This window comes from Oenanthe melanoleuca, chromosome 1A, assembly GCF_029582105.1.
Source record: "Oenanthe melanoleuca isolate GR-GAL-2019-014 chromosome 1A, OMel1.0, whole genome shotgun sequence".
Classification (NCBI taxonomy): domain Eukaryota; kingdom Metazoa; phylum Chordata; class Aves; order Passeriformes; family Muscicapidae; genus Oenanthe; species Oenanthe melanoleuca.
In genome coordinates this window covers 21,989,940-22,009,429 of record NC_079334.1, presented here as the reverse complement: position 1 = coordinate 22,009,429, position 19,490 = coordinate 21,989,940, and the positions used below count along the sequence as shown (strand labels likewise).

The window sequence follows — 19,490 nt, the reverse complement described above, 5'->3', positions numbered from 1 at the left end:
AGTTTTATGTTTCTTTGTGTCATCCAGTCATACCCAGAGCCTTACCCTGTCATGCTCAGCAGCTGTATCCAGAATGAGAGTCAGGTGCTGGGCAGGTAAGAGGCTGTTCCAGAGAAGGAGGAAACAGCTTCCCACTGTGCTGAGAGCTGCTGACTGGCACTGCCTGGCCTAGAGGCTTCAGCTTCTCCCAGCAGCTTTTCTCTATCCTTGCACCCTGTGCCACAGATTTCCCTGCACAACCCGTGACGTTGGTGGCTGTTTTCTGTGTCTCCCAGAGGTGTCTGCTGCAGTACTGCAGAATCGAAACAACAGCACAGGCTTCCCTCTGCTATTTATTTTGCCATTAATATCAATCCAAACTCCTCATTTTCTTTGTGCTACACCATCAAATGTACCCCCCAGACCCCTTCCTGAGCAATGATTATTTCCCATTCTCAGGGCCATGATGTCAACTGGGACTTTAGGCTTTGGTTCCCTCTCACCCCTACCTAACCTCCAAATACCCTCCCTCCTAATTCCCCAGACTCCAAATTTCCCCTCTTAATACAGAGCACATGATCTGCAGAATTCCCAGCCATTGAACCCAGCAGCAACCTGCCAGGCTCTGAGGCTGCTGCTGTACTATAAGATGCAACCAAAACCAGACTGAGGATGTGTCTTGAGCAAGCGAAAAGCTGAGAACCTGCTTGTGTCTCACAGAGGAGCCATAGCAGAGGCAACAGCCCTGACAAGGCCTCCCAGCAAAGCTGCAGGATGTTACTAAGCAAATGACCTTTCTCTGGAGCAGTCACTTCACCCACACAATCGAATGCAAAGCGCACACTGCAGTGTGTGTGAACATCAAGATTCTCTTCGGTAGCCGAAATAATTAATCTCCAACAGCTAAAGTCATTTACTTCCTCCAATTCTCCAATTATCTGCACTGCTAAGATAGCCCCATGAAGCGTCTTTGGCAAACTTCTCATCCTTTCACCCACTTCCTTTGCTCACTCTGTGAGCAAAGATCTCTTCCATCATAGAAAGATACTTACAGAAAGATGCCTTCTTCATGCAAGGTGCCTGGCCAGCCTGGGGGTGCAGCCCTGGGCAGGCCAGGGCCCATGGGGTGACTAGGTGGAGAAATCAGCAAGCTTTGATTAGGAAGATGATAAAGGAGGTATGGTAAACAGCGTTCCTCTGGAGTTTTTTACGAAATCTCTGAGAGAGGAAGAGAGCACATGGAAGAATTTAAATAATCAGCTGGCAACCTGCTAAGGCTGGTCATAGATTAGCAACCAGCAGCTAAACCCAAAAGCAAATAACTAGAATTCCCTTCCCAGGCTGCAGATTTGCACATGGGGTCATAAGTGAGATGAGCTTCTTGGCACCTGGGTCTGACACCTCCCAGTGATGTCAGGCTCATGCCACACATGCCAGGGAGATAGATGCCAGACACCAGAATCAGCACACGGTTAGCAAGACTAAGTTACTCCACAGAGAAGAGCTGGTGCTTACCACTGACACAGAACCCTGACCTGCTCACACCTCTCCCATTTCATCTACCCTGTTCCAGGTCTTTGAACGGCAGCACTCTACTGATGTGGCACAGCAGCCCCTGCAGGGTTAAAGATGAGCTTGTCAGCCTGAGTGATAGAAAGTAGGATAGAAAATAAGAAGAAAGAGTCCTTAATTAAGGCAAGAAGCTGGGAGCAAAATGTCAATCAGTCTGGAGGGAAGGCTGCGTGGAAAGCAGCAATCAAACTCCTTCAGTTTTAATTAAACCTGACTCTATATTAAGGATGTGACATCTTTGCTTCACCTCTGCTTTTGAGCTGAGAAACCAGTTGAAGCATGTACACTGGTACTGGAAAGACAGGAATTCCCTTCTGGCTCCAGAGCTTCCCATCCTAGGCTCAGCACCTGCCCTTTCTGCTCACATGCTCCCCAAAATTGGGGCTTAGCACCAGGCAGAGCTTAGTGAAGGGGCCAGGACTTGCAGCCAGTTCTCATGCTAAATGCACCTTCTCCCCAAGATCTTCCCTGCCCTCTGTTTCATTTAGGCTTCACCCCAACATGCAGCAGTCAGTCCTGATCTGATCTGCTCGTTTTCAAGCTGGGACCAGAATAAGGGGTGAGCAACAGCCCAGCTGCTTCTAGGCAAGAACAAGCAGCATCCAGCTGTGCCACATCATTGTTCCTGCCTGCTGTTCCCTTCTCCCTCCAGTGCTTTGGGCTGTGGAGTGAGTTTTCACCTGAAGAAATGATGAGGCCATGTGAGCTGGCCACCAGCCATGGCATCATGTACAGAGGGTGGCTGCAGAACTCGCTCTTCCCAGGAAGGTGAGTAAGGCACACTGGACATGTTTCTGAAAGACATCCACTGTAGAGGAGTGGCAGCCACCATGAAAAGAGAGAGGTGGAAAAATCAGAAACAAGGATAGAGGCAAGGGAAACTCAAAGTGCAGAAAACATCAAGCACTTGAATGGAAAAAGAAAACTAATTCCCAGCACAACTGGCCTTCCTCTTCAGTCAGTCTCCACACAGAAAAAGGGATGGCCTTGGAGCTGAGCTCTAGCAGGGCGAACAACAGCTTCAGTGAGAATTAGAAATACCATGTCACCTGGGGATTAAGAGTAGGCAAGACAAAGCAAAAAGGAAAGATTTATGCAAACAGAAGTAGGGAACAGAAAAAGAAGAGAAATAAGGGGGAGATCATGGCTCTGCTCATGCACATCACAGCTCTGCAAGCTGCCTGATGTCATCCAGCCCCACTGTACAACGCCTACGGCACTGGCTGGGGCCAAAACCACTTTTCTTTTGACACAACTTCCAGCACCGTGCATGGGGACAAGTGAGGACACCAGAGGATTTTGTAGCCCATGCAGAGCTCAGGACATCTACAAGTACCATGGCAACCTGTAATTGTTTCCCAGCTTCAGTGTGGAAGTCTGGGTGTCCCACAATGTCACAGCTTTCCCTAAACACTTTTTCCTGAGCTTCCCATCTTTCACCTTCTCTTAAGAAATTATAGGTGCAGATCTACCTCACACAAAGGGTCACATATTCAGGATCCACGCAGCACTAATAAAATGCCATACATAAATAAAGAAAAGCAGGGCTGTTGCAGTCACTTAAACTTTACTGTGAATATTGAGCTGGGATGATGGCAGGTCTCAGACATGGCTACAGGATTGTGGAGGAGGTGTTTGAAGAGTTCTGGGGGACTTGAACTCAGTTTACTGGGTCTGAATGAGCGAGTTCATCTCCCACTGCCAACAAAACCATCTCAGTGGGAATAAGGTGCAGGCATGATGATTCTGGAGGAAAGCAAAACCACTGTGATGTGGTCAGAAAATGTGATGCAAATGGATACTGTTTTCTTGACTCCCTAGCCCTTTTCTAGGGCTTCTTCTTGGTCCTGTCCAACAGCTCCTCTTAAAAGGGTCACATCTAGGGAATGGCCAGCTTTTGCCAAAACTTCCTCCTCCAGCAGCTCCTTCTCAACAGAGACCACGGCATCTTGTACCTGCCGAGTCCATGCTCTGGCTCGACTGGCACCTTCATGGTCTCTCTTCCTGGTCTTCTCCTCTGGGACTTGGGTCACCTCAGTGTTGCCTCCATTGAAATCTCCCATCCTGTTGGCAAAACCTCTTTCCACATTGACCATATGGACTTTCCTTCCAACTCTCCTCTTCTTCTTTTTCCTGATTTTGTTCTGGAAGAAGAGGCAGGTGAAGGCCTGCTTGAAACGCTTGCGGAAATGCTTGGAGATGAGGGCGTAGACAATGGGGTTGAGGCAGGAGTTGGTGTAGGAAAGGCAGTGGGAAGCCAGGCGGAAAGCATAAGTGGCCCGGTTGAAGGGAAAGTGGCCAAACCAGAAGCACAGGATGACCAGGTGGTGGGGCAGCCAGCAGAGGCAGAACAGGATGGCCACTGTGACAATCATCTTGGTGACCTTACTCTTGGCTTTCCGAGACTCTGAGATCCTTTCTATGGGGTCTACCGAAGTCCACAGGAACTTGATGGTCCTAGTGTACGCCAGGCTCACCACGGTCACGGGCAGCAGGTATCCGAATACAAACGTGATGATGTCCAGAACCTTTCGGCGCTGGTCCTCCCAGATGGGGACACAGATGGGCACACCGTGGTAATGGATTATCTGGTAGTAACTGAGGTAAGGCCCTGCAAAGAGCAGGGACAGCGACCAGATTACCACAATGGCCACTCCTGCATTTCGGGACGTGCGGAGATCCCGGGACTTCAGTGGATAGCGAATGGCCAAGTACCTGGCAAGGAGGGGAAAGAGGAGAGACAAAACACAGCATGGGTGAGATGAGGCACTTCTCCTGCCCTGTGCAGCTGCCATTTGTGTAGCCCTTCCCATGCAGCCACCCATCTCTTCCCTCCCAAACCTTCTGGGAGTGAGGGTAACAGTGAATTTGCAAAAATATCGGGGTCATTCCAACAGTGGGTCTGGGATCTCTATCATCCACTCTGCTGTGCTAGGTCAGAAAAGCAAGCAGTGTATCTCTTGAACCAGGAAAGAGAAGGATAGGAGCAGGACTATCCTGTTTCTTCTGAGTTGTGTTGCTGCCCTGGGAGTTTTGCTGTTCTTGCTTATGCATGGTGGACTCCCCTCCTTCCCAGGTGAGCACTGAGTAATTAGGCTGAGAGCTTGGCTTGGTAGAGGGGGAGGGCATAGGGAGCTGGGGAGACTGGCTCTTCTGGCCCTACCTCTGGGGAGACCCAACCTGCTTCTTACAGGACACCCAACAGGGTAAGTCATGGTTTTCTCCCACCCTTAGCTCAAGAGTGGCAAACACAGTGTCCCTGAGCTGCAGAACTCAAAGAGAAGGAGACACTTACCTGTCAACAGAGACAGCAGCCAGGGTAAAGCTGCTGGCATACATGGTGAGGTAGATGAGGAAATGCACAGCCTTGCAGGCAAAGGCCCCAAAGAGCCACCCATCCAGGGTGTAAATAGTGGCCTGGAAAGGGACACAGCAGATGATGAAGCACAGGTCAGCCACAGCCAGGTTGAGGATGAAGAGGTTGGTGGTGGAGTACTTGACTTGGCCATTCCACAGCAGCACAGCCAGCACCAGCCCATTTCCCACAGTACCCACAAGGAAGATGAGGGAGAAGATGATGGGCACAATAATCCCTGCTGCACGTAGCTCTGGGCTGTCAGAAGAGATGTTCAATCCCCCTGGCATCTTCCTTCAGATTGCAGGGACCTGCATTTGGAAAAAGTGATAACAGGCCCCAAAGTGCTTGACCCCAGAGACTTTGACACTCACATTTCTCCCAGAGATGCCAATCCCAAACAGCTGCCTAAATGATGCCACCAAGATCCTCATGACATTACTGGCAAGAATGCTGTTGTGGTCACTCAACCCACATCTACTTGGCTTGAGCAGAGCTGGATCCTCTTTATCCTGCCCAGATTTACATTGCCATCAGAACATCTCCTGTGCTCCCAGCACCCCAAAGGATCTTCCCTGCCCTTCCACCTGGCCTCACCTACATTCATTCCCAAAGCTGCTAAACCCCTAGCTTTGGCAAGTCTAAACCCTGGCTAGTGTTCCACAGGGCCATGGGGTAGGAGGCTACCATGGGCTGCAATGGTCCCAGCACACTCAGCCCAGGGCTGTGCCACCTCTGGCAGCAGGGACCTGATGCCTGGATCACCCCCCACAGCAGCACCCCAACACATTCCCATGCCAAGGGCACTCCTTAAGATGGGACCACCTCCACCCTGAAGCTGGCTGCTCCTTGCACCCTGTGCAGTAGTTAGACTCCACAGAGAAGAGGCAATTAAATGCATCTTTTTCTGATGCTGAGAGGTGGTCAAGGGTGAACGGTGGCAGGTAGGTGATGATGGGGAAGAGACCCTGCAGCCACCTGAAATACAACACAATGATCACTGTGAAGGAGCCTGTTATTATCACAGCTCACACATTGTGATTTGCTGCAAAACTTCCTCCAGCCCTGAGTAACACTGTGCTCAGACAGTGAACACCAACAGCCTATCCCCGAATAAGCCTTCCCCTTGTTGTGCTATCATTAGAACAAATTGTCCTTCTCTGAGCAAAAACAGAGAAGGAAAGACACTGTTATCTAGCTACCGTTGACAAGCAATTAACTTGTTTTTGGGTCATGCAAGCTCCTTAACTCCGTGCTCCCCCATCCCTCAGCTCATGCCACTTCTGCTTCCCAGCTTCTTTGTGTATCACACCAAGAGACTCCCCCTGCCTCTCTGTGTCTTTGGTCCCCTCTGTCCTACTAATAGCTACCCTCCAGCTCATCCAGCTTATCCATCTGGCCCCATGGGATCTCCTCACTGAAGCTGAGGAGCCTGGTCTCCTTCTGGGCATGCACAATGCACCAGGGTGTCTCTGCCCAGGGAGCCTGAGACCATCTTTCAGCTTTGAAAGCCAGCACTCACCTTTTTGAGGAAGGGCCTGCAGCTTTGCCACTTGCTCAGGAGGAGACCTCCAGTCCAGCCCACGCAGTGGTAGTGGGAGGATGCAGACCACAGAAGAGTTTGTCTGGGCAGCTCAGTCACTCCTGCCTGGTGCTCCGCTGCCTACCCCCGCCCGCCACCAGCTCTGCTCTCTCTCCTTCCGGAGCTCTTCTCCTCTCTCTCCGACTCCCCCTTTTCCCTCCCTCTGCTCTTGCTGCTGATCCATAGTTCTCTGTTGTTTTTTTTTTTTTTCCCTCTCCCTGAGGTTGGGTTTGAAGTTAACTCCTCTCTGCCCAGTTTTCCTGCAGGCTCTGCTGCTCCCTGCTCCTCCTGCTGAGAAGGGGGTGGCAGAGAAAAAGCTCACTACTCTCTGGTAGCAAAGGGAGGATGGAGGGGGAAAGGGTCCCTTGGACCACAGTGGCCACCTCTCGATGATGTGTGTTCAGGACACGTTGTCCAACACCTCTGGGAATGTAAACATCCCACCACTGTGAACCTGGTCCCTGCCCTGTCCCTCAAATATAGGGTCCTAAACCCTCTAGAGGATGAGCTGTCACTAGGTGTTATTAATCAATTGTTAGTAGCACTGAGCAGATTGAGCCTCTCCCACAATGTCTGACCTAGGGAAATAGAAGAAGGCAGGTTTTGGATTCCATCCAGTCCAGGTCTCCACCCCACCAGTACTGCAGTATGGGAGGGAGGACAAGACCTCCAGGATGGCCACCTCCAGAGGTCTAGTTCCATCACAGCTGCCTGGGACACATGGGGACTTGGCTGACGTGCCAGGAGAGGACAGTGACCCACGCAGCCCTCCTGCCCTGCCACTCTGCTGCTACGTCCATCCTGGTGACAGGACCTGTGCCCTGAGGACTTCCAGGTGCACCGAGTGCAGCTTGGTGATCCTTCCTCAACAAGACTTAAAGGCCGTTGGATTTGAAAGGAAGGTTGTGGGTACCTCTCGCAGTGATGGAGCAGGATGTGGAAAGGAGGCGGTGGTCCCTTCCCCTTCACAGCAGCCCCAAATGATCCCCAGTGGCTCACTGGCAGGAGGGACCAAGAGGCTCTGGTGGGAAGGAGCGAGGTGTCCCCGCCAGCTCCCTATCAGCCGCTGTAAGCAGGGAAAAGGGGAAGGCCACGCTCGGGACGCGGTGATAACCCAGGGGATGCGGCAGCGTGCGAGCCGGGCACAGCCTGCCACAGCGCTGCTCGCCATGGAGGGACCACACCGCGGCTGCCTCCTCCTGCTGCTCCTCTGCCTGCTCCCACCGCCGGGCACCCCGGGCCCGCCGCCGCCTCTGGAGCCTCCGCCGCCGTCCGGCCCCGCCGACCCCACAGCCCACCTGCTGCGCGGCCAGCCCTCGGCCCCGGTGCGGCCCTACAGCCTGTCGCTGTCCCCCGAGGATTACCGCTACGCCCCCAAGCCCCGCCACCTGCGGCCCGGGCGGCTGCGCCGGCTCCTGGGCGCGGCCTTCGACCCCTTCTGGATGGCGACCGAGGAGCCGCGCGGCCGCAACGGGAGCGGCCCTGAGGGGAGCCTGGAGTCCCTGAGCCGGGCGCTGGCCGAGGGCGCCGGGCGCTATCACCGCAAGCTGTGGCGGGAGGCGGAGGGGCTGCAGCTGCCCGCCGAGCTGGCGGGGGCCCCGGCCCGCCGCCTGCGGCAGTGGCTGGTGGAGCGGGCCGCCTGCCGCCTCACCTCGGCCTGGGTGGACCTGGGGCCCGTGTTCTGGCCGCGCTGGGTGCGCCACACCTCGTGCGAGAGCGGCGGCCCCGGCTGCTCCTGGCCGCCCGGCATGGCCTGCCGGCCCGCGCAGCTCACCCGCATCCAGCTGCTGGCCTGGCACTGCTGGGCCCCGCCGCTGCCCGGGCCCGCCAACTGCACCTGGCGGCACATCCCCTACCCCGTGGTGGCCGCCTGCAAGTGCTCCTGCCGCTGAGGGGCCGCCCGCTGCCTGTCCTTGCGGCCAAAAGGTCTGAGTGTCTGCCTGGACTCGCCCTGGGAGCTGGGGGGAAAATCCCCTGGACAGAAATAAACCTCCAGGAAGGACGTGGGGATGGCTGTGGTTGTTGCTCTGTCTCGCCGAAACTCCTGGGTGAGGGGTGCAGCTGCTTCACCCTTCACCCATCAGTGCTGTGAGCACTGCCCTTGTGCAGCTTTTATCTCCAGCAAAAGAAGAGGGATGGAAAAATTATGGCACTGAAGGGCAGGTTCAGACCCCATCTGCACCAGCCACTGCCAGCATCTCTGCCTGCCTGGATGGGGTTGCAGGCAGGGAGCCAGAGCAAGGGAATTCCAGCAGGATAGAGGTGGGTCACTGCTGGGGTGGAAACAGCGATGTGGAGAGGGGCTGGAGGAAATCAGTGGGCAGTGGGGTAGTTTGGGACTGCAACAATGCAGCCTAGTGAGGGCAGAAGAAGTGGGGAGGTGGGCCATGACCCAGGATTGGAAGCATTTTTGGGGCTAGGTGTGTATTAAAATGGGATGGGATAGTCCCCTGCTTGGAGGTAAAATGGGGGAAATATGTGGATCCTCCACCTTATACCATAGTGCAGAGGGTGACAGCTCCAGATTCAGGACTGCCTGCATAGGAGCTGCATAGGTATTGGGTCCATCAGGGAGCCCGGGGTGGGAAATGCATCTTCAAAAAGTGGCATCTGCCTCAACATTCTACTCAGCAAAACATCCTCTGCTTTCTGGGCTAAAAGCTGCCTAGAGCTGTAGATCAGACCTAGGCTGGAAGGCCTTGAAGCAATAGAGAGCAGGAGGATTTGCCTCAATTCGATGTCACCATGATGCCTACAGGTCAATGAGTATGGCATTATTCATCACCAGTGTGCCACCATCTGACCCTCCTGCCTTCCTAGGATTCCAGCACTCCACAGTCTGTTCCCCAGACAGCTCCAGAGTCTGCTGCTGAGCATGGCCTTGAAACAAGGGAGGGTTCAGGGAGCTGGCTGCTGAGGGATCTGAGAGATACAGAGGTGAAAGGGAGGTCAGTGCCTCTGGTGAGGAGAGGAGCAGAAGGGCGAGCCCACATGTGCATGCAAAAACAATAGTGAGCATCAGGAGGGAAGCTGCTCTTGCTGCTCTGGCCTGCAGCTGAGCAGAGAGACAGCTGTAGGGCTGCTCTGCCAATGAGAAGGACTTGAAAGCTGGAGCAGGGTTAAACTGCTTGGATTGTCTGCCCTGAGTGGAGCAGAGGCATCAGCAGGGATGCCTGGAGAAGGACAAGAGAGAGGGGGAGAGGGCTGGGGACCAGCAGGAAAGGAATGTGAGGGAGGGTGGTACAGGTGTGCAATGGAAGTATGCAGGCAGAGGAAGCAAGGAGTGCACATGCATTGGGCTCAAACCAGCAGTGATTCAGTTTAGGGTCTCAACCTCCCTATACCTGAGCCCATCTGGCTGAAATTTCATCTCTTCCAGGTTGCACAAGGGGCCTGAGAGCAACCTCACTGCCTTCCCCACTACATTCCCCATGCCAAAACACTGCCTTATTGAAAAGGGTTTGCAGCACTGTGAGGACCTGGTGCCACAGAAAGGGAACTCCATATCATAGTTTATCAGCAGGCTGAGCTCAGGGCCTGTGGGGATGGAAAATTAAACAAAATCAGCACACAGTTACACTACAGCTGTTCTAACAGGGTTTGTTGCAGTCCTATTGAACCTACAGGACACACTTCTCCCCTGTCCTTTGCATCCTCATAAAGTCCTACAATCCTACATAAAGTCCTACAATTCTTCTGCAGTTGCTCTGGCTCAGGTCAGATATTACTGCCTTGTATTTTGCTCCCTGACTGTCTGACAACACATAATGACTTCAGAGCAGGTCTTTGCTGATGTGATCCAGTGCTCCAGCACCCAGGCACAGCACACTCCACTTCAGCTAGAATCAGTCCCTGGGTGCAGCTACTCATTCAGCACTTGGGCAGCTGGCAGGACACACAGTTTCTGATCTGTAACAAAACTGATGCAAACATAGCAATCCTAAGAGATGCCCAGGTCCCACTCGTGCCTTTTTGAGTGCTGAAATACTGCATGAGCACAGCTTGGAGGAACAAACCCAGAGATTCCTGCCACATGGAAGAAAATTAAAGCTTTCTGTCACCTGCTCTGCCCCAGCCTTGGCCTCAGTCAGGTGCAGACCCTCTCACCATGCTGCTGGCCTCTGCCACCTCAGCTTGCCTGCTGCCTGATGGCCTCTCTGGGGCAAGATGTCTTTCCCAGGGAGGTTTGGGACCACTGAAGCAATTGGCAATGCCTTACAGCAATAAGCCTGACATCTAACACCTGAGAGTGGGAAGGAGAGAAAGGAGCACTGGAGCTTTGGCTGGCCCACGTCCTCTTTCCCTAACCAGCTGCTGGTGGCACAGGTTGCAAAGAGCTTGGGAAAAATCCTGCCTCAGAGCAGTCAGATCTGCCAGGGTGATGCTGCTGGACCCACAGGACAGCAAAGAAGCAGGCAACCTCAGGCACATCAGCAAGGCTGTATTTCCATCAGCAGGAGACAGCAGGAACTGCAGCACTTCAGCATCTGGACTGAGGCTTCAGGGAAGACATAGCAGAGTGCACAAGGGGATGGGGTGCAGCTCCTGGATGAGGAAATAGGAGGCAGACAAATATCCTCTGCACTGCAGGAACCTTTAATGACACTTTGAAGTGCTGGTTGCCAGTGCTACCAGCTGGCTGACTCGTGATGCAGGCTGGGATGCCCTGAGGAACCGTCCTGCTTTCGGCAGCGTGCTGCTCAAGCCTTTTTCCCCATCAGAGGCACTTGGTAGTGGGCAGGGATGGTGCTGAGGAGGTGTCTGCTGGCCCCTCAGGACAGTGCTCCGTGCTTGCGCCCCACCTCGGTGAAAGCCTCCACGCAGCGGTCGATGTCCTCGTCGCTGTGCACGGCCGAGATCTGCACCCGGATGCGCGCCTTCCCCTTGGGCACCACGGGGTAGCTGAAGCCAATGACATAAATGCCTGGGGAGGAAACAGGCAGAGTCAGCTGGCTGGGAGGGAGGCAGGCTGAGGTGGACTGGGTGATAGAAAGGCTCTCGTCCCAGTAAACCACTTCCAGGTTTCAGGGTTTTTAAGTTTGCTCCCAAGTATGGAAATGAGGTTAAGGGCCAGCAGTGAGGATGGAGTCCAATATAGCAGAACAAGAGCATTAATGTAAATCCCCTCCCTGACAAAGAAAGAAGGTGCAGCCAGCAATATCTGGGGGAGACATGAGACCATCTGCAGCTGGAGGAGTACTGGATTTCATGCAGGAACACCCACTGAAGGAGGGGAATGTGTCTGCATACTAAGCTCTCTCCCTAGATCACCTCTGTTGAGCATGTCCTCTGCCATCACTGACGCCAGCCGAGCATCCCCCAGCATGACTGGACAGATGGGGTGGTCTTTCCCTGAGATGGTGAAGCCAGCTGCTGTCATCTTACTTCTGAACCTGGTGAAGGGAGCAACAGGATGAGTAAAAATATCAACAGCACCGTCCTTGGAGACACTGCCTGCCTGTCCCCTGGGAGCCCTGGCCACTGAGAACTGGGTAAGGTTTGCTCCATTGTTCATCTTCTGTGCAGGGAAGAGATCTCTCCTCTTGGAGTGACCTCCTGTCATGTCCTGCTAAGCATAATGGGGCTGCAGATCCTTGAGTGGACAATGTACCCCAGCTCACAAAGCATCCAGATGTGACATCTGGATGACACAGGCATATCCTGCAGCTTCCCCTGAGCCCTGACTTGCAAACTGTCCTCACAGCTATCACCGGGAAAAGGGGGGTGAATAAATCACACACAGCTCACGCCTAACAAAGCTGGCCCTGCTTCCACCCCAATATGGCCCCTCACCGTTGGGTTTTGGCAGCCATAGACTGTGCAATGGCATTGCTCTCCATGAGCAGGTCCAGGGCCTTGGATGCACAGCCCACCACAGCAGGGGGCAAGCTGTTGGAGAAGAGGTACGGGCGGGAGCGCTGGCGGAGCAGATCGATGAGGGGTTTGGGACCTGTTGTGTACCCACCTGCAGACAGAGGAGAGAGAACTGGATAAGGCACCCCAAGGTGACCTGTTCAGAGTGAGGCTTTTTGATATAGCCAACCTGGCACCTATAGCAGGAACTTAGGTACAAACTAGGTCTAAAAATCACAGCTGATGCTTTTGACCAAGGGTCTCCACCTCGACCCCAAAGGCATATGCCTTTGAAAGATGACAGTGTAAGGAGCACATGACAGGATCTCCCTTAATCCTGCAGCAACATCCCAAACCAAGCCTCATGCCACCATGGAAAAGGTTATCATGCAATTGTTACTCTATCATTAGGCAGAGGAAGGAAACACAAGACTGATGCTATAGAGCTCATCAGGGCATGCAGGATCCTGGACAAGAAAATGCCTTCACCTGCAGCTCCTCCAAGAGCTTTTCCCAGGGTAGAATTGACGATGGTGACTTTGTCCATCACTCCCAGGAGCTCATCAGTACCCCTGTAGAAAAAGGAACGTCACATTATCAGCTATGCCAGCATGCACCAGGGAAGCTGCTGGATACCTCAAGGAAAACAAGCACTGTCATCCAGGTCCCTGGCATCCTTCCTTCTAGACAAGGAGGAATAGCCCCTTGAGATAGTTCCCAAGTGCTGACCTTCCTCTCCTGCAAAAGCCTAAGCTGGGACCTCACAAAGTAAGAGCATGGGTTCTTCATCCCTTAGAGACAGAAAAGCACTCAAACTTCCCACACAGAAGTTTAATAGTCCAAACAAAGCACCTGCCAGGAGAGGTGGTGCCCAGATGAGATGGTCACACCATCTGTGACACACTGAGAAGCAGCTGTCACCTGGGGATAGATCACTGCTAAAGTATCTCCTTTCAATCCAAAGATGAGGTGCAAAGCCTTCAAGGAGTCCCCACACAAAAACACATGGGCCATCAGCACGTTTGTCCTTGCTTCAGAATGAGCCAGGGGAGGAGGAAGACATGGGGCTGAAGCAGTCCCTTACCGCCCGTTGGGTCCCAGGAATCCCGTGGCATGGCACTCATCAATGAAGACCAGGGCATCGTACTTCTGGGCCAGCTGGCAGATTTCCCTCAGGGGTGCAATGTCACCATCCATGGAGAAGGCACCATCAGTGGCCACCAGCCGCAGTCGATGCTTCTGTTGGAGGGAAAGAGGCACCCAGGGGTGAGGATGTCACCCTGAGGAGAGGGGCTGGCAAAGGGATGCACTCAAACCCTTGTACAGAGAGGATGTACCTAACTGAGATGAGGGGGATTTGCAGCACAGCCAGCTGCTTTGCCACCTTGCCTACACATGCCTGTCAGCAAAAACAGTGCTTATTGCATGGGAGAAGGCAGAGCTCACCCTCCAGGACTGGCTACTGCACAGGCAGCACAGCTAGGTGAGTGCCCTGGTGCTGGGGTGGGAGCAGACCTCCATACCTGAGCTTCCTTCAGCTTGGCCTCCAGGTCCTGCATGTCCATGTGCTTGTAGCGGTACTTGTTGGCCTTGCACAGGCGGATCCCATCGATGATGGAAGCATGGTTCAGCTCATCTGACAGCACTGCATCCTCTGGGGTCAGCAGGGCCTGGCCATGCCAAACAGAAAGGATCATCCTTTGCTCCACCTCACCAAGACCTCCCAGCCTCCCTCAGTACAGAGAGCGAGGCTGAGATTGATTCCAGCTGCCACGTCTCTCCTGGCAGTGCTAAACTTTATATTTCCTTCCTAGTCACTTTATCCCCTGATTTCTTTGTGCCAGGCTCTTGCTTGTAGCTTCTGAGCTCAAAACCTCCCTCCCCCTTTCCTAACATGCATGTAAGAGCACCCCTTTCCCTCACCTACACTTTAAGGGGGAGTATAAGACCCCTGCAGAAATTGGAGCCCTCCCCAAGAGCTGGAGCTGGCTGGAGACAGCAGAGGTGAGGGTGGTCAAATGCCTCTGCATGGCTTCCCTGGTGCAAGGGCCCCAAGTCAGGGCTCTTCACCACCAGTCACTGCCCACTTTTGTCACAGCAGAGCCTCTGGAAGGCACAGCAGCCACACTGCTGTCACCTCCCTCCTCCATGCACAACACAAGGGAAGCCTTATGAACCTCAAAGATCCCAGCGTTGGCATCAAAGCAGCTGGCATAGAGAATGGCATCTTCCCGCTGGTGAAAACGTGCGATTTTCTCCTCCAGGTCCTTGTGTATGCTCTAAAGAGAAGAGAGGAGCAGGAGTCAACAATGGAGCAGCACAAGTTCTTGCTTGCCCCACTGCTGTTAAATGCTGACTTGAAAGGGGAGGAGACAGCCAGGTTCTATCCAGAAAAGGTGTGTGTGCGTGGGATAAGTTACTTGTGGTCAGAAAATGCAGCCCTAAAGTATGATTATGGGTTCAGATGCCAAAAGCTCAGCAGGGAAACTCCAAGCTCCCCATGCATAAGAGAGAAGCTCTGCTTGTTCTTTGCACTTAACCAGGCAGGACTCAAAAAAGGCTCCAGCAGGGATAAATTGGGCTGGGTCTGATGGAGCCACTTCAAGTCAGGTTCACTGTAATTGTGACCCGCAAGAGAGCGAAAAAGACATCCAATTTTCCGAAATCAGAGGGGTGTTCAGTTTCTTTGCTCTCAGGTGTTGTAATGGTTTAAATTGGCATATTCCCAGATGCTTGGCTAGTGGGGACTTGGCAGTCCCTCTCCTTTTCTCACCACGCCACGTGTAACTCAGCACTGTGCACGCATGTCGAGCAGGAGTACCGAGAGCTGAGTCTCCGTGGACACCCCGCCAAAGACCCTCAGGGACAGGGATGCTGCCCGGTACCTGGGTACCGCAGATAAACCGCACGGAGCTGAGCCCAGCGCCGAACTTCTCCAGGGCCTCCACAGCGGCGCGGATCACCTCGGGGTGGCTGGAGAGCCCCAGGTAGTTATTGGCGCAGAAGTTGATGATCCCTGCGGGCACAGAGAAAGAGAAGCAGGGGCATGGCAGCGGGGGAAGGAAGGCACCGGGGGAAGGAAGGCACCGGCGGCCCCCCGCACGCACCGGCGCCGCCGCCCGCCAGGCGGAGGTGGGGACCCTGCCGGGAGGCGATGACACGCTCGCTCTTCCAGGTGCCGGCGCCTCGGATATCCTCCAGCTCGCTCTCCAGCCGCCGCCGCAGCTGCGCCGCCGCCGCTCCCGACGCGGCCCGGGGGGCGCCGGCCCCGCCGCCCCGCACCGCCCGCACCGCCGCCGCCCGCCACATCCCGGCGCTCCGCCCCGCCCCCCAGCGCCGCTAATTAACCACGGGTTAATTGCTGGCCAATGCCCGTCGGCTGCCGGGGCACCTCCCCCCCGCAGGCGGAGCTCCAGCGGCTGGGAGCGCTCGGGCGGCTTCTCTAGGAGGCGTTCGTCATCCTTTTTGGAGGAGAGGATCTGTCCCTTATGTGATGCCAGGAGTCTGAGTGATTTAGGAACTGTAGTCCTAAAGGGGTCATGTGGCCATTACAGGCCCATGGAGAATCTTAAAGGATTTTTCCAGTCTAGCATTCTCAGGCTCAGCTAGGATTTTTCTCAAGCTAGAGGCTTTTTCTCTACTGTAAACATAAGAGAAAGAATTATAACAAAAGATAAACGCCTGCTGGATCTGTGAGAAAGCCTGGGACAAAAGGTGTTTCTTTCTCTGTCTGTATTTTGTTTTTCACGGAGTGTCCTACTTAAAGCCATGGTTTCCTTCAATAAACTGCTCTTTCTTGTTCTTTCTTGCACCATGCAAGAGAGTGCCATGTTACTGTGTCCTTTCTAACCCTTACACATTTGGAGGTCCCACCGAGATCAACAGGTCATGTACTAGGGTCTGAGGGATTTCATAGCAGCAGGGCATCACGGATCTCAAGGATCAACAAGCCCAGGAGCATTAGGTGCCTCTACCTAGGGATTTGGGATCCTCAGCACAGGTGACTTGGATCCTTGCAGCTAGGTGGTTCATAGGTGTCCATCACTGGGGATAATGATCTGTAGTATGTGGGTGCATGCAGCTGAGGTGACCAATAACCCATTGGACAGAGAGGTTTAGGATTTACCAGGTGAGAATTAGAGTACCCAGACCCAAGGGATTTGAGCACCTTTGTCCAAATGTGTTTGTAAAGTATAGGCTCAATGGCTTTGGACACAAAGGGTCATAGAATTATAGAATGGTTTGGGTTGGAAGGGACCTTAAAAATCATCTAGCTCCAAGCTCCCTGTCATGGACTGAGGCAGCTTCCACTAGACCAGGTTTGTCAGACCCCCATCAAAACTCAACTGGACTATTTTTTGGGATAGGGCATCCATAACTTTTCTGCGCAGCCTGTTCCATCTGGATTAGGTATCTCCTTCCCCTGCTACAGCTGACTAGGGAATTCTGTGGTCAGACTGGTTTAGACCACTCATTCCAGGGGAATTAGGTACCAGGCTCTTGAAAGGTGTTCAGGGTCTTCACTCTAGGGACCCTTTGATCCAAGGATTTTAGGAACAGGAGCCCACAGGGATTAGATGCATCCAGGCCAAGGATTTCAGTACCCTGAAGTACTGAATTTGGAATCCTGAATGGCTGAAGGACTCAGGCACCATTTGCCCAAGTGATTTAGGAAGAACAAGCTGAAGGAGGCATCAGACAGTGTAAAGACCCTGGGTTTATGAGATTTAGGCACAGCAAGTCCAAAGGCACTGGGCACCCAGAGGCCCTGGGATTTTGGAGCTCCTGGCCCAGGTGGCTGGGGAGCCTGATAATCAAGAAGTTTATCTATCTCTAGCCAGGAGGGATTAGGCAGCCCTTGCCTGAGGCTCAGACCCTGCTGAGCAGTGAGGCCAGCCCACAGGGCTCCCTGCCAGCCCTGGCTGTCAGGATCGCATATCCCAGCCAGCCCTGGCTGTCAGGATCGCTTATCCCAGCCCAGGGAGGGGCTCTGGCAGGGGCCAGGCAGGCCCTGGAGTCGTGCCAGCCCCCACTGGGCACAAAGCCAGAGACCCCGGGTCACAGCAAGGCTGAGCCCAGCAGTTCTGCCTCGCCCTGCCCTGGCTGCCCACCCCAGCCTACAGAGCTGTCCACTGCCTCAGGATGTTCCTCCCTGGGGAGCAAAGCTGCTTATGGCTGTGTTTGTCCTTCCTCCCCACGGTGATCCCGCTTCATGGACACCTTCAACTCCTTGAAAGCCAATGTGGACAGACTCTGGCCCCGCTCCAGCTCCTCTGTCCCATCCCTGCCACCACCCAGCTGTGCTGTGCCAGCTCCACAGGCAGGTAGGCAGCCCCAGTTATCTCCAGCACCAGCTGGACCTCACACCCAGCAGCCCAACATTCCTCACCTCATCCCCACGGTGGGGATCTGCAGCAGTGGATGAGGGAACAGAGACCCTCTTTCCTCCCCCAGGGAAGGCCAGGCCCTTTGCAGCCATACGTTCCAGCTTCCCCATCAGTGTTTTTACCCAGCCCCAGCAAACACGTAACCCCCCAGGAGTTGGAGCGGGACCAGGAATTGAAATCCTGCACGACCCCAACAGACACACAGAGTCACCATCACTCCCAACACACAAACAAGCATTAACGAACCAACACACACACACAAAATAAATTTCTGAGACATCAGAATAAAAACCCAGACCAGTAACACTTCAAAATTGTTTTTTTTTCATTCATCAACTGCCTTGTTTTAGCTATTTCAATTCCAGACTAGAGTAATTCTTTATAGAATGCAGTAGAGAGGAGTAAAAATAAAGGCAACAGCTATTTACAGAACCAATGGGGAGAGTACCGAAACGCCTCTAGTCTTCTCACTTCTTCTTGGGCGATTTCCGGGCACCGGACTTGGCTCTGGACTTTGACCTCTTTGCCTTCTTGGGTCTGGACTTGGCCTTAACAGTCTTTGGCTTCTTGGCTTTCTTTGGGCTCCTTGACTTCTTCCTGGCCTTCCTGGCGGCAGACTTGGGCTTCTTGGCCGGCGACTTGGATCTCCTGGACCTAGACTTCTTGCGGGGCGAAGTGGACCTCCTGGCTGCCTTCTTCCTCTTCCTGGAAGGAGACCTCTTGGCCTTGCTGGCCTTGGCTAGGCGGAAAGAGCCGGAGGCACCAACTCCTTTGGCCTGCTTGAGGACTCCGGCGGCCAGCAGGCGCCGGATGGCCAGCCTGATCTGCACGTCGGCGTTCTGGCCCACCTTGTAGTGGCTCTTCACGTACTTCTGGATGGACTGCCGGGACGAGCCGCCGCGGCTCTTGTCGGCCCGGATGGCTGCCGTGACCATGTCCGAGTACGCGGGGTGGGCTGCTGGCCGCCGCGCCGACCGCGCCCGCTTGGGCTTGGTGGCCGGAGCCGGTGGCAGTGGGATCGGGCTGTCGCTCATGGCTTCGTCCCGCGATGCCCTCGCGGCTGGAAGCGTGGCCCGCCCGGCCTGGGACCCCCGCGCCGGGGCGGGGAGAGGCTGGGAAGGGAGCGGAGGGTGGGTGAAGCCGCAGCAGAGCCGGTGCCGCTCCGCCGCCGGTGCCCCCGCCGCTGCCTCTGCGGCCGCGCCCGCCGCGGGGCTGCCTTTAAAGCCGCGGCGCGGACCGCGGGGAGGACTGCGCCACCCGTGTCCCCGCGTGTCCCCTGCCACGCCCTGACCCGACCCGCCCGCAGCGACAGGGAGCGACGCTGCGGGGGACAGCCTGGGATAAATAACTGTATTTGGGGGAAACGCATGGTGGGATCACCGGGGGACAATTAAGAGCGAGGGCTTGTAAGGGACATGTAGTGGGGCAACTTAGGTACAAGGAAGGATATCCATTTGGAAGGATATTGTGTAGGGACTAAAAAGGACACAGGGAGACATTGGGGACACTGGTAAGATAGGGATGGGCATGAGAGAGACATTCAGAGCTACATCAAGAGGTGCAGAAGACACTTAGGGAAGACACAGGTCAGAGGGGCAACACAAGGAGAAATGCTGGGAAAATATCAGGGGACAAGGAAAGACACTGTGGAAGATATGAAGGGGGCAAGAAGGGACACTAGAGAAGACAGTGGGCACAGCACCAAGGAGAAAAAGGGGAGCACTGGGCACTAGTCAGCTCAGCAGCAATACCCCATGGCCAA

General features: G+C 54.4%; 4 protein-coding genes across 5 annotated transcripts; 1 reads left to right on the top strand and 3 right to left on the bottom strand.

Moving 5' to 3' along the window:
• Positions 1 to 3,103: 3,103 nt before the first annotated feature.
• On the bottom strand, positions 3,104 to 8,327 carry GALR3 (galanin receptor 3). Of its 2 annotated transcripts, none has more exons than XM_056482244.1 (3): positions 8,263 to 8,327; positions 4,847 to 5,217; positions 3,104 to 4,266 (listed from the first exon to the last, which is right to left on the bottom strand). In XM_056482244.1, the coding sequence occupies exons 2-3, from the start codon at positions 5,194 to 5,196 to the stop codon at positions 3,369 to 3,371; spliced, it is 1,248 nt and encodes a 415-aa protein (XP_056338219.1). In that variant the 5' UTR covers positions 5,197 to 5,217; positions 8,263 to 8,327; the 3' UTR covers positions 3,104 to 3,368. The 2 variants fall into 2 exon arrangements, with proteins under 2 accessions (XP_056338219.1, XP_056338218.1); XM_056482243.1 differs by lacking the exon at positions 8,263 to 8,327 and adding an exon at positions 6,429 to 7,296.
• On the top strand, positions 7,163 to 8,687 carry LOC130248469 (uncharacterized). The gene has a single exon (XM_056482245.1). It carries the CDS (start codon positions 7,163 to 7,165, stop codon positions 8,378 to 8,380), a length of 1,218 nt encoding a protein of 405 aa, XP_056338220.1. The 3' UTR covers positions 8,381 to 8,687.
• A 2,222-nt stretch (positions 8,688 to 10,909) lies between these two features.
• Positions 10,910 to 15,668, bottom strand: GCAT (glycine C-acetyltransferase). The gene is made up of 9 exons (XM_056482242.1): positions 15,449 to 15,668; positions 15,227 to 15,357; positions 14,519 to 14,620; positions 13,865 to 14,011; positions 13,426 to 13,580; positions 12,831 to 12,913; positions 12,282 to 12,453; positions 11,760 to 11,881; positions 10,910 to 11,412 (listed from the first exon to the last, which is right to left on the bottom strand). The coding sequence occupies exons 1-9, from the start codon at positions 15,648 to 15,650 to the stop codon at positions 11,261 to 11,263; spliced, it is 1,266 nt and encodes a 421-aa protein (XP_056338217.1). The 5' UTR covers positions 15,651 to 15,668; the 3' UTR covers positions 10,910 to 11,260.
• A 2,361-nt stretch (positions 15,669 to 18,029) lies between these two features.
• Positions 18,030 to 19,009, bottom strand: LOC130248465 (histone H5). The gene has a single exon (XM_056482241.1). The coding sequence runs from the start codon at positions 18,760 to 18,762 to the stop codon at positions 18,196 to 18,198; it is 567 nt and encodes a 188-aa protein (XP_056338216.1). The 5' UTR covers positions 18,763 to 19,009; the 3' UTR covers positions 18,030 to 18,195.
• Positions 19,010 to 19,490: the final 481 nt, after the last annotated feature.